The 13838-nt window shown below is 40.4% G+C and overlaps 1 protein-coding gene across 7 annotated transcripts in view; it reads left to right on the top strand.

Moving 5' to 3' along the window:
- The window catches only part of CUX1 (cut like homeobox 1), a 355467-nt gene that overhangs the window by 157530 nt on the left and 184099 nt on the right, over positions 1-13838 (top strand). For all 7 annotated transcript variants that reach the window (XM_054714870.1, XM_054714869.1, XM_054714868.1 and 4 more), the window contains one exon: positions 7219-7266. In XM_054714870.1, coding sequence (XP_054570845.1) covers positions 7219-7266 — 48 coding nt within the window. The remainder of the gene's footprint in view (positions 1-7218; positions 7267-13838) is intronic.

The following is a 13838-nucleotide window of genomic DNA, read 5'->3' as shown; positions in this document are numbered from 1 at the left end:
GAATTCTAGCTCTCCTAAATGACATCCAGGGAAATAAGAACCAAGAACAATCTTTCTTTTATAGATAATTATGATTATCGCATTGGTGCCACTAGGACCTTACTCCACTTGACAAATAGACTTATTTTATATATATATATATATATATATATATATATATATATATATATATATATCATTTATTTTTTACAGAGAGGAAGGGAGAGGGATAGAGAGTTAGAAACATCGATGAGAGAGAAACATCGATCAGCTGCCTCCTGCACACCTCCTACTGGGGATGTGCCCGCCACCAAGGTACATGCCCTTGACCGGAACCGAACCTGGGACCCTTGAGTCCGCAGGCCGACGCTCTATCCACTGAGCCAAACCGGTTTCAGCAAGACTTATTTTTAGAAGAGATGGCTTATCAGTAAGAAAACAAATTGTTATATTGCATACAGTCAATAAGACTAGCTTTAGATACTGTGCACTGTGTAGGTGTTTTTTTTTTAATAATAAGGATAACTCAGCCATCATCAGGATATTTTAGAATTCTAAAGACCTTAGAAAAATCACTAGCTAGATGCTTTTGAACAATTTATCTTCAGTATTTTGGCTTTAAGTGGTACAAAAGAGATCATTTTCTCATTTCAGTTTGATTAAATATCTTGGTTGAAAAAAATCACTAATTTACTATTACTTTTTAGAAAAGTTGTCAATTTTTAAACTGCACTACTTATAGCTAATCGAATGTTGTATTTATTATGTTTAAATAAATTTATAAATGATGACTCTGTTTTTGAAACTAAAATTGTTTGTATTTTTCTTTAAGAAAATACTCTAGATAGCCCTAGCCAGTTTGGCTTAGTGGATAGAGTGTCGGCCTGCGGACTGAAGGGTCCCGGGTTCGATTCTGGTCAAGGGCATGTACCTCGGTTGCAAGCTCCTTCCCGGCCCAGGCCCTGGTCAGGGCACAGTCAGGAGGCAACCAGTCGATGTGTTTGTGGCTTGTTTTTAAAAACTCCATATCTGGTCTGTGCTCTTGTGTACACGATAAAGGAGGATTCTAGCTCTCTTAAATGACATCCAGGGAAATAAGAACCAAGAACAATCTTTCTCTCTGTCTTGCCCTCTCTCTTCCACTCTCTCTCTGAAAATCAATGGAAAAATATCCTCAGATGACGATTTAAAAAAAAAAAAAGAAAGAAAATACCAGGTGTACCGGTTAACCATGCGGATTTTATAATCAAAACACGATAATTTCAAGAGAAACATCAAAAGTGCTTTATTCAAAGTAATGTCCATCGCTAGCTACACATTTCCCCCATCTTTCAGGTAATTTGTGGATACCATCCCAATAGAACTTTTCTTGTTTTGAGACAAACCATTCAGAGACCCAATTTTCCACTTCTTCGTATGTTTTGAAGTGCTGCTCAGAAAGTGTGTGTGTCATCGATATGAACAAGTGGTAATCTGAAGGAGCAAGATCTGGTGAATACAGCGGGTGGGTTAATACTTCCCAGGCAAGATCTTTTAACGTGTCTTTAACTGGTTTTGAAGTGTGTGATGGTGCGTCATCATGATGCAAAATTACTTTGCCGTGTCTCTGGCACATTCTGGTCGTTTCACGATCAAAGCGTGGTTCAAATTGATTATCTGTTGTCTGTAGCGATCAGTATTAACAGTTTCACCTGGTTTTAGAAGCTCATAATACACCACACCTTCCTGATCCCACCAAACGCAGAGCATTGTCTTCTTTCTGAAGCGATTTGGCCTTGCAGTCGGTGTTGATGGTTGACGTGGATCAACCCATGATTTTGTGCCTTTGGGATTCTCAAAATAAGTCCACTTTTCATCACCAGTCACAATTCAATGCAAAAAAGACTTTATTTTGTGCCGTTGAAGCAACATTTTACTGATGACTTTTCGGTTTTCCATTTGTCTTTCGTTCAGTTGATGTGGCACCCATTTTCCTTTCTTTAAAATCTTTGCCGTTGCTTGTAAACGGTCGGAAATTGTTTGCTGAGCAACGTTTAATCTTTCTGCAAGTTGTTTTTGAGTTTGACACGCATCTTCATCCAATAATGCTTGTAATTGTTGGCCTTTAAACTTTTTCGGTTGATCTGGACATTCTTTGTCTTTCACATCGAAATAATCACTTTTAAACCAGCGTTCACAAGTATCTTGGAGCATGTTCACCATAAGCTTCCCGAAGTATTCAGCAGCACTTTTCTTCAAAATAAAGTAATGAATTAAAACTTCCTGCAAATGCTCTTTCTTCGGCATGAAATTCGACATTTTTAAGTGTAAAAATATCTATGATGTTAACACCTTCAAAAAATTTGACACATGAAGTTTTGAAGTTTGTCAATAACAACAAAAAAGCATTCATATCAAATCGCATATATATCAACATATGTGTAACTCCATCTATTGAAAAATATCCGCATTATTAACCAGTACACCTAGTACTCTCTATAGAAAGTTCTTTAAAAAGAAATTATTTCTTTCAGATTGTCCCTATCTAGCATCAATATAATCTGGAGTCTGAGTTTGTATTTTGTGTGGGGTTTTTTAATATCCTCATCTGAGGATATTTTTTCCATTGCTTTTTAGAGAGAGGGAGTGGAAGACAGAGAAAATTCGATGTGAGAGGCACATCAACTGGTTGCCTCCTGCACATATTCCAACCCACTTGGGGTGGAGAGCAAACCTGAACCCAGGTATACGCTCTTGAACGGGAATCAAAACCATGAACCTTCAGTTGCCTGACAATACTCTAACCATAGAGCCACATCAGCCAGGGTTGTAGTTTGTATTTTTAAAGGTCTTTAGAATTCTTTATTTGGGGCAGCTCAGATAGGAGGGTAGAGGTAGTGGGTATTTTCAGTGGCTCTTAAAATCCCATGCCTTTCTTTTCTAGAAAGAAATACAAATGCACAATGCGAATCTTGAGAGTAGAATCTTGGCATTAGAGACACTGACAAGGACTTAAAACAACTAACAGATTCTGTGTCTAGAGTGAGAGCAGGACACAAGACTCAGAGTAGCCCAAGGAACAAGGAGCCCAGGCAGGAGGGCTTTGCCTAGGATGTCACAGGAGTGGGTGGAGTGGTGTTTGGTCCAGAGAGAAGACGGGTGGAGAGGAAGGTGCATGGAGAGATGAGCAGGGTTCTCAGATACTTAAGAAGGGCCGAAGGGAGAGCTGAACTCCACCCGCCAGGCATAGTCAGAGAGCTGGCCTGAGCCCGGGAGAGCGGAGGTTCAGCCATTCTCCGCTCCCAGGCAGATCCTGGTCATTGCTTTGTCAATCTCCCACTCAAGAAAAGAGTGAGAGTGGAATCACTTCCAATCTGCTCCCACTTTTTTTTTCTCTCCCACTTTTTTAAAGTAAGATATTCACCAATGAAGAATAACATTACTTGCGCCTGCGTCAGGATAGCTTTCCTCCAAATACCCGCATTTGCTGGTAGCACTGGTAGCACAGTGTTTGAAAACTCCTGATCCGACATGAGCTGCCTCCTATGTCAGGCCTTGAGAAGGCAAGCCCTGTGACCAGGACACCACAGTGAGGTCTCCTACCTGGTGCTGGCGACCGGACCAGATGACCCTTAGATTTCCAGGTTAACTTGATGAAGATGACAGTTAACTAGTTGGTAGGTTGTAATTTAAGAGCGAGTCCCTCACCCCAGTCTCATAATTCTTTCTTTGCCTATTCTGCGTGACCCGTCAGCTGAAGGCTTTGTGTATCTCAGTGAAATATAGTGTCTTAAAAACATTTTATATTTCAAACGCACACGAGATAGGGTGAGTACAATGAACCCCTGTGTCCCATTATCCATCTGTAACAAACATCGACCCATCGACACACTTATTTTGTCTTTATTCTTACCTATTACCCCTCCACATTACGTTATTTTGAAGCAAAAATCATATTTAATCCATAAATATTTTAGTACATATCTCTAAAAGATAAGTCCCCTTTTTAAAATCTGTCACTACAGCTTAAAAATAAAAACAACCTTGGTCCTAACTTTAATTTTGTGGTGTGCCATTATCGATTATAATACATACCGTTTTACACATATTACCATCTTCAGTATGAATCTTAAAATCAATGATATCACAGCTTCATAAGTCGCATTTGTTTTTCAAATGTAGCATAAGATAATGGCACATCTCACATTTGACAATAGCAAATTTAATGAAAATGTTGTATTACAAAGTGGTTTTCTTTGAACATATAACCTAAAACATTTTCAAGTTACCATTTTCTTACTTTGAGGCCTGAGTAATGAGGGGACAACCAGAGGTTAGTAAGTTCATTTGGAGATGATCTTTTTTAACACTGGATGGGTGTGTACCACACTCTTTGTCTGTAAACATTTCCTAGGGTTTTCAGTGCAAGCCAGTCTTTTGTCTTTGCCTGGCCCCTATCAAGGGTTAAACCCCATCCGCACCCTTTCACTACCAGACACAATGAAGAAAATGTGAACTAAGACAAGGGGAGAGTTGAGAGTACCTGGGCTGAGGCAGTTCTAAAATAGAAGCTGAGGGGGTGAAGCCACTGCTACCAATACCAAGGGGCTGGGTCCCTAAGGTTCCTGTGACCACACTAGGGGTAGGGGGGTTGGCAGCCCTGTGAGAGTCACCGAGGGGAGCCTTTGAGAGGTGACCTAGTCCAGCCCCTCCGCTGCCCCAACCCTGCTCCTTGAAAAGGCCATGTTGTCCCCAAAGAAGACAGAGGGTGAGGCACCACCAACAGCTGCAGCCAGACAGCTGTGCGTCCTAACTGTAGGTGTCATCCCAGAGAAGCGCATGTGAGCTACTGTGAAGCAAAAGTAAAATTGTAAAACAGCCTGAAAAATCAGGATTACGAAATATTTCAAAAATAGAGATCATTTTATAACTTCAAAGATGCATTTGTAATTCATAGCCTCCTTTTGTTTTCTATTTTTTTTTTAATTTTATTTCAGAGCGGAAGGGAGAGGGAGAGAGAGAGAGAAACATCAATGATGAGAGAGGATTATTGATCGGCTGCCTCCTGCACACCCCCAACCCGCAACCTGGGCATGTGCCCTTCATTGGAATCAAATTCGGGACCCTTCAGTCTGCAGGCTGATACCCTACCCACTGAGCCAAACAGCCAGGGCCATAGGCTCCTTTTGTTTATAGGTAATGCCAGGGTTGTTTCCAGCATCTGCTTGACCTTCCAAACCTAAACAGCCATGTCCTGGGTGCCACTCTGACCTAGACACCACCACACATCTCAGTGGCCACCAGCTCTGCATCCATGGTACGAGATTCTGTGATGCCTGGCCCTGGCATTGTGTGCGTGTGTGGAGTGGGAGAGGTGTCATGGGTGTTGTGAGTACCACACCCCAAAGTGGGAACCAAGCCTTCCAGACCACCCAAGTGCCCCAAATGGGCTGAAAGCCTAAGATTCATACGCTGTGCATCCAGGGGATATTTTGGGACGTTTCCTGCTTGTACTTCACAGGTGCAGCTGAGCATTGCATGGTGGGGATTTTGTATTTTTCTGTTTTGCCTCCCCTCCCACCCCCAATTATTTGTTTATTTGTTGATTTTAGAGAGGGGAAAAGGGGGAGAGAGAGACAGACATCAATTTGTTGTTCCACTTACTTATGCATTCGTTGGTTGCTTCTTTTTTGTGTCCTGACTGGAGATCAAACCCACAACCTTGGTGTATCGGGATAACGATCTAACCAACTGGGGTACCTGGCCAGGGCGAACTGTTTTGCTTTTAAATCAGAATGGTTTTCTCCCGAAACCATCATTACATAGAAAATTCCTCACCAGTATTTTTCTGTTCAGTTTTCTGATCTGTAAAGTGAGTTGTGAATCAGTGGTTTGGAGAATAATGAAAATTCATTTCACATAGAAGCATCTCTGTAAACATTTCTTATTATTTGCATTACACTCAAGGGAGAGGAGGTTGAAATGCACTATTGTGGCTTTACCAACAGACCTTGATATTAATAATCTCAAAGATATCGCTTCTGTGTGTTAAAATATTTGTTGCTTTTTGCTCAATAAATGGTACAGTATGAAGCAAATTTAAAATAGTGTTGGAAAACCTGTTACTGAATTAAGTGTGTAACCAGGTTATTAGGTTTTGTAATTTTGCGTTACATCCCTAATTGTAGTTTGCGCCAATATGGTTTTGATTGGCCTGGCCCCTGCTCTCTTCAGTTTGAGGTTACACATGGTGGCTGGGGTGGCAGTGCCTGCAGCCATGGTGCTGCCCAGACAGCAAAGGCCACTCGGTTCTAAAGGGCAGTGGATTGTGCATGTCCTCTCTAACTGGCAGTGGAGTGGCCCAGGGGTCAGAAGTGAGTGTCCTAGGTTCTAGCTCTTTAGTTTAGTACTAAACCATGTAATATTGGCAGATAGAAGAATTGGATGAGGAATTTCCCAAACTGCCAAAAATAAATTTGGAATGGGTAATTTTTTAGCTGGTGACTTGAAATACATATATTATCAGTGTGTGTGTGTGTGTGTGTGTGTGTGTGTGTGTGTGTGTGTGTAAATATTTCTCTTCAACTGTCTTCACGTATGTGTGTGTGTGCGTACAGACACACATCTTGTTTTAAAGAGTTATTTTGGCAGGTCTGTCATAAGACATGAAAATGCCCAAAGAAATGACTTGTAAAATATATAGTGAATTGGTTATAGCAGGAACAGCAGAGGGGAGTTTATTTACAATCATCATGAGAGATGTGGTTCTTCTGCCTTCCTCGATGCTATAATCGAAAGTACTTTTGTCATCTCCTATGCTCTCCAAGCTGCTGTCCTCAGGAGGCTGGTCCTGTGCCAGTTGGCAGGGATGAGCCTAGTAAGATAAGAGGCACTGTTTTGTGGGCTGAACTCCAGAGCACCTGGGTCTTGTACCTGCACCCAGGCATCCCCCACTCATACTGTCCCTCCTCTTCTGTTCTCCAAAGTGGTTTCACATGCCTTGGCCCCACTGCACATTTGAAATGAGGTGTATATAACTAGGGTTTAGTAGAAACAAATGTAATGATATTCTTGAGTTCATGGGCACCAGTTGGCATTATGTTGTATGAATCAAGGCACGAAACAGGCGAGGGACAAGGATTGCTTAATATAATGATGACCATCCCTAAATTCAAAACTGTTTTTAGGAGGCCTTAACGAATGTTTCCCTTCTCTTTCCTTCTCAAATGGCTGTTTCCTGACCCATCCCTCTTGCTCCAGGATTTACGCAAGCAGGTAGCGCCGCTGCTGAAGAGCTTCCAAGGGGAGGTAAGCGTTTATATTTATTTTATATCCTGAGCCACCCTTCATAGTTTATTGCACTTTCTTTTTATTTTCATTAAGTAAAAGCCATTAACAGAAGGTGCTTTCCCAGCCAGAGCTCTCCCAGCTGCACCGACCCAATGTCGTGCAGAGTTTACGCTTCCCAACGTGATGTTTCCATTGGGTGGATTGAGCTTGTTTGGACCACAGCCTGTGAGAGCTGAACTTCCTCAAGCACACTGGGTCCCTGAGCTGTCAGGGGCCACAGCCAGTAGGCCTCCTGTGTGGAAGGGATGGAGTAGGGCAACCTGGTACTTTCATGTGCAGCCATCAGGGGAAGAGGAATTTCATTTGATTGATTCTTGAAAAAAAGACGAACAGGCAGAAGTCACGAGGAATAAGTTTGAGCTCAGTATAAGGAAAAATGTTCTAATCTTGGCTTCCAGAGAAGGACTGGGCAAGATGGTGGGCGGGCTGCCAGTCATCTGAGAGGTGTGCTCTCGCCACCATAGAGTAATATCCACAGAGAGGACAGGTGGTGGAGTTGGCCAACACTCCAGCTCCTACTCTACCTTTTGGGTAGAGACGTGGTGGATTTTAGAAGGCCAGACATTTTGTTATTGGTGTGGAGTTACTCACTTGGCCCTTGGCTTCTCCTGTTGGGATGATGGAAGTAGTAATACTACTGAGGAAAGGTAGAGAGGCTTCCTTAAAGTCTTCTAAAGAACCCGTAGTGGAGGATGTTAGGAATTCACAGAGAACAGGGAGAAGGAGCAGGATTCAGGGAGGTGAGGTGGCAGGTTCAGGATGACGTGAGGCTGTAGGTGCCTCCTGGGACACAACGCTAAGGAGGCTGGACTCCTTGGCTAGTTCCCCAGCATGCTGGTGACAGCAGAGGCCGAGGGAACGAATGAGGTTAGGAAGATGGCAGTGGGATGCGTGAGAGGAGATTCCAGGACAGTGAGGGACTTGTGTAGGAAGACGAAGCAGCAGTGACGGCTGGTGAGCACTGAAGATTTTAGACCAGTGCGTGGTGCCATTCTCTGTTCATAACTCCTGGCTGCTGGGAGCCCCTGAACCTGGCTCTGTAAGGCGCGGGGGATGTCACCATCCCAGGTCTGGGAAGGGCATGAAGTAAGTGCCTTTCCCTCAGAAGTACATCTCCGAGCCCACATTCTGAGTAAAACTGTCACCTTACACCGACCCACATTTGATCTGATCTCTTTCTTTTACCTGTTCAGCAGCTTTTGTGAGGCCCACTGGCTTAGTGTTTCTCTACCAGAAATAGCTCTGTGTGATGTTTTCGTTTACTTGTTTTTCTTTCTTTTTGAAAAAGTTCAAGTCTACATAAAAGTAAAAATATTAGTATAATGAATACATGTACACCCTTTACCCAGACTCACCACTTGTTAACATTTTGCCACATTTGCTCCCCACTCGGTTGTTAAACATTAGGAAGTAAGTTGAGATAGCACAGCACTGTACTCTTAAATATACATGTGTATCTCCTAAATTAAGAATATTCCCTGACATTTCCACAATAAACCCGAGTATCCCACCTGGGAAAATTAACACTAATTCCATGATATCTAATATTCAGTCCAAAAATAAAATTTCCCCAGTTATCCCCAAATTGTGTTTTAAAACTGCCCTGCCCCCAACCAGGTTTCAATCAGGTTCATGTAATACATTTGGTATATATATAAAATATATATTTCTTTTTTATTCCGTAACTACCTCCTATACCCACCTCAACCCACCCCAACCCCCCATAATCACCACACTGTTGTCTGTGTCCATGAGTTCTTTTTTTTTCTCTCTTCTCTCTCTCTCTCTCTCTCATAGAGAATGCTCTCTCCATTACCTCTTACCTTTGTTATTATTTTTTGTTCTAGATGGGTAATGGTTTTGGTTCTAGATAGTAAATTTGAAATGCCTTAGAAACATCAAGGCTTCCTATTTGGCTATATTTTAAAGGCTATTTATAAAGTAAAGATTTTTATAGTACCACTAATATTTAGTAAGCCTTTGCTAATTATACCATTAATATTTAGGGAGCCTTTACTAATTACTGCGCACACACGCACACACACACACACACACACACACACACACACACACACACCTGTGTTACTAGCATGCTGATCGTAGTGGAAGGGACTAAATCCTGCTTGTTTCTGAAGAATGGACTTTAGTGCAGAGGGCAGCTGCAGATGGGACCACACGTGCAGGGTTGGTTTTCTGCTGAGTGAGGCCAGAAAGAAGCCTGTCTCGGTGCTTCGCTGGAGCAGGACCCATTCAGCTTGCTTTTCTAAAATGCTGCCTTCTCTGACCAGAGGTTTGTTCTTGTACCCTTCATTAGTGTGTGCTGAGTGCAGTTTTATTTATTGGATGTATTATTTGAGTCATCCCAAGGTGCTTGAGTTCCCCTTGGAAAAATGTATGGTATTAGAAAAAACATGTTCTTTGCCTCAGAATTCATTTAGATTACTTCTCTATTTGAGATCCCCAAAAGCAAAAACCAAAATAAAGCCTTCAGACAACAATAAATTCACACAAGACTTCAGTGTTCTTGCCAGAAGTACATGTGGAGTGTGTTATAGTCAGGGGAAACATGAACCTCACTGGGCACCACTTTTAGGCCCCTCAGTGCTTTCTTGTTCTCAGGGTAAATCCAGGCACCTTCCTTCCTGTGGTTTATGAGACACGCATGATGGTAACTGCTTGCCTTTCTAGATTTTTCTTACTAGAAAGCCCATCACATAGCCATTCTGAATTTCTATAAGGCACTTATGCGTTGAGTGTCCTCACCAGCCTCCAAGCCTTTGAATGGGCTGACCTCTTCCTGAGACACTCCTTCCTCCTTTCATGTCTCCTGCCTCACTTCTGCTTGATGTCACTTCCTCAAGAAGAGCCTTTTCTGAACCTGTGATAGGCCAGGTCCCCTGCACCGAGTGCTCCCATTGCACACCACACTATTTGTGACGCATTTGTCATCATTCCTGAGAGCTGCCTGTGACTTTGTCTCTGTTCCCCAGGAGTCTGTAAATGTGTGAAGGCAACCTCTATGTACTGTCTTGGCCATTTGTATTCCCAGCACCTGGCATAGCAATAGGAACTAAAGTATTGGGCTCTCAGAAATAGTTACTGAATAAATGCTTGAACAGTGAGGTTCCTCGGGAGGCAGATTTTAAAACATTTGCCTTTATCTTTTCTTCAGGTTATGTGCTGCTAATAAGGTGAAAGGGACCCCAGAATATATGCTTGGGAAATCCATTAGAATAAACTAGTAAATAATTGTATTTGTTGTCCTTGATTAAAAAGTTTGGAATACTGAACTCATAACAATTATAATTATTAGAGCAAAGTCATCAAATTGAACTTACATTGAAATTAGAATTATTTATTTCTCTAAGTTTGTGTTTAGCAAGCCCAGCCAACTGATTAGTGGGAATAGGAGGAGTAACCTAAATGGTCAATTCAATTTATGGCAGATTTTAGTTCAGTAATTCAGACAATCCCTTCAATGAAATGACACTCACTCTCTAGAAAAATGCTAAGCCTTTCAAATTGTCTCCCTCTCTCCTGGCTTCTCTCCCTGAGAAGGGTCATGGTAAGGATTAGGGTTGAGAGGATCAGGAGTTGGCTTAGACCCCACTCCTCTTGGTAGGAGAGCAGGTTACTTAAACCAAGTGTCCTCAGGGAGGAAAATCTCCTCTTAAATAACTTAGGCGCTTATATTAGAGAGGAAATAATAAAAGACTGACAAATTGATTAGCTTAGCATCCAGCTTAAATAATGATGACAGTACAATGGAAGAAGCTCAAAGAAAACAGAAAGAACTAGTCAAAAAAATTTAATAATAAAAACATATAAGAATGAAAATGAATGAGAAAGAAAACAAAGAGCCAAGAGGGAAATAGCCCCAAAGTTGGTTCTTTGAAAAGACTACTACAATAGACAAACTACCTTCCTAATTAATTAAAAAAAAAATGTAGGAGTGCTAATGGAGATAACTTTGCAGCTACAGCAGACATTAAAAAGATAACAGGGGAATATTATAGTCAATTTTATGCCAATAAATTTTAAACCCTAGACAAAAGCGACAAATTTTTAGAATACTATAACATCAAAGCTGATTAAAGACGAAGTAGAAAACCTGAATAGCCTTACAGCTATTACAGAAATATTTCCATAAGGTCTAGAAATTTGTATGAGAGAATTCTATCAATCATTCATAAAATAGATAGTTCTGATCTTTTTCAAACTCCTTCAGAAAATAGAAAAAGAGAGAGCGACTAGTGTAACCTTGATGTCAAAACTAGACAAGAACAGTATAAGAAAGGAATATTGAAGCAATTTTATTTATTTATTTATTTATTTATTTATTTACAACACTAATTTATTATTTTATAAGTTTGAAGATCAGAGGTCCAAAGTGGATTATCTGTGCTGCAATCCTTCCAAAGACTCTAGGCATGGAATTTATTTTCTTGCTTTCTCCAGCTTCCCAAGGTGGCTCACATTCCTTGGCTCGTGGCCCAGCATCACTCTAACTTCCACTTTTGCTTTTTGTTTTGTTGTAAATAATTGTTTATTGTTGAAAGTATTACATATGTCCCCATTTTTCCCCCATTGACCCTCTACAGCCCGCCCCGACCCCCATCCCCGCCTTCAGCACCCTGTTGTCTGTGTCCATGGGTTATGCATATATGCATACAAGGTCTTTGATTGATTACCTCCTATCCACCCATCCTCCCCTGCCTTCCCTCTGAGATTCCACACTGTGTTCCATGTCTCTGGATCCACTTTGTTCGTCAGTTTATTTTGTTACTTAGATTCCACACATGAGTGCGACCCTGTGATACTTGTCTTTCTCTGACTGACTTACTTCACTTAGCATGATATTCTCCAGGTCCCTCCATGCTGTCTCAAAGGGTAAGAGATTCTTATTTTTTACTGCTGCATAGAATTCCATGGTATAAATATACCACAGCTTTTTAATCCACTCATCTACTGATGGGCACTTGGGCTGTTTCCAGATCTCAGCTATTGTAAATTGTGCGAAGTAGTCTAATTTATGAATAGATACATAGAAGTCCTTTAAAAAGTACTGGGGGTGGGGGGACGATGGTAAGATATGTACACATATAATACCTTAATAAAAAAATTTTGAAAAAAAAAAGTACTGGTAAATCCATCAAGCTCTCTGTATCCCAAGAATGCTATTTGGTTTAATAATAGAAAAATATATTCATGCAAATTAATATCACTAGCACATTAAAGAGGAAAATATTATCTCAATAGTTATTGGGAAAGAATTTGATAAAATTCAACATTCATTCATGATAGAAACTACCAGCAAACTAGGAAGAGGTGAACTTTAACCTGAGTAAAGGTTATCAAAAACCTGCTTCAATCATCATACTCAATGATGTTGATATCATTCCCTTTAAAATCAGGAAAGTGATTTGACTTTGGATGGTGGGCACACGGTGCCATATATAGGTCTTGTAACAGAAATCTGCACCTTGAAACCATTAACCAATGTCACCCCAATAAATTTAATTTTAAAAGTTATAAACACACACACACACACACACACACACACACACACACACACGAAAATAAGAAAGGAGACACATAAATACTACATTTATTTAACATTGTACTAGAAGTCTTAGCATGGAAGGTAAGAAAAAGAAACAAAGTACACATATTGTAACAGAAGAAATAGAACTCATTTTTCACATGAGCCTTAATTATTTAACAAGGTTACTAGATATAAAATCAATATACAAAACTAAACACATACTTCTACATCAACAGCAAACTGAGGAAGGATACCACTGGAAATACCAACAAAAAATAAAGAAACATAGATATAAATATAGCAATGCATAGAAACTTTCTGGAAAAAAGAATATCATTTATATTGAAGGATATTAAAGATTTAAATGAAGAGAGGTAAGGTATTCAATAATAGAAATTCCCACTATTATTAAAGATATCAGTTTTCCCAAAATTGATATGTAGTGAGTCATTGTAATTCTAATAAAAATTCCAACACGATTTTTCATGAAACTTGAAAAGCTGATTCCAGAATTTATATGAGGCTGATGATTGTGAAGATAACATTAAATCAGAACAATATACAGGATTTGACCTTCCAGAATATCAAAGCCATAGTAATTGGCACAGGGATAGATAAATACATCCATGGAACATAATAAAAATCAGAACTGTCCTGTGCACACATAGGAGCCAGATACATTGCAATGATAGCATTACAGATCACTGAGGAAAGGGTGGGCTTGTCAGTAAATGGTCCTTTGACAACTTATGATCCTTATGAAATTAGACCCCTACCTCAAATCTTATGGAAGCACAAATTATAGATAAAGACTTAAGGCAAAACTTTAAACCTTTTTGAAGAAAATACAGAATATTATAACTTCGAATAAGATTGGATTTCTTAAATAAGATACCATACAGTAAGAAATTGTTACATTCATCTGCATTAAAATTTAAAAGTAAAAGCTTGCACCACCCCCTCTTGGAAAGGCATCCCAGAGAAA

Source organism: Eptesicus fuscus, chromosome 4 (genome assembly GCF_027574615.1).
Source record: "Eptesicus fuscus isolate TK198812 chromosome 4, DD_ASM_mEF_20220401, whole genome shotgun sequence".
Lineage (NCBI taxonomy): Eukaryota > Metazoa > Chordata > Mammalia > Chiroptera > Vespertilionidae > Eptesicus > Eptesicus fuscus.
The sequence above is the reverse complement of the archived record's forward strand: the minus strand, read 5'-3'. Positions and strand labels throughout refer to the sequence as shown.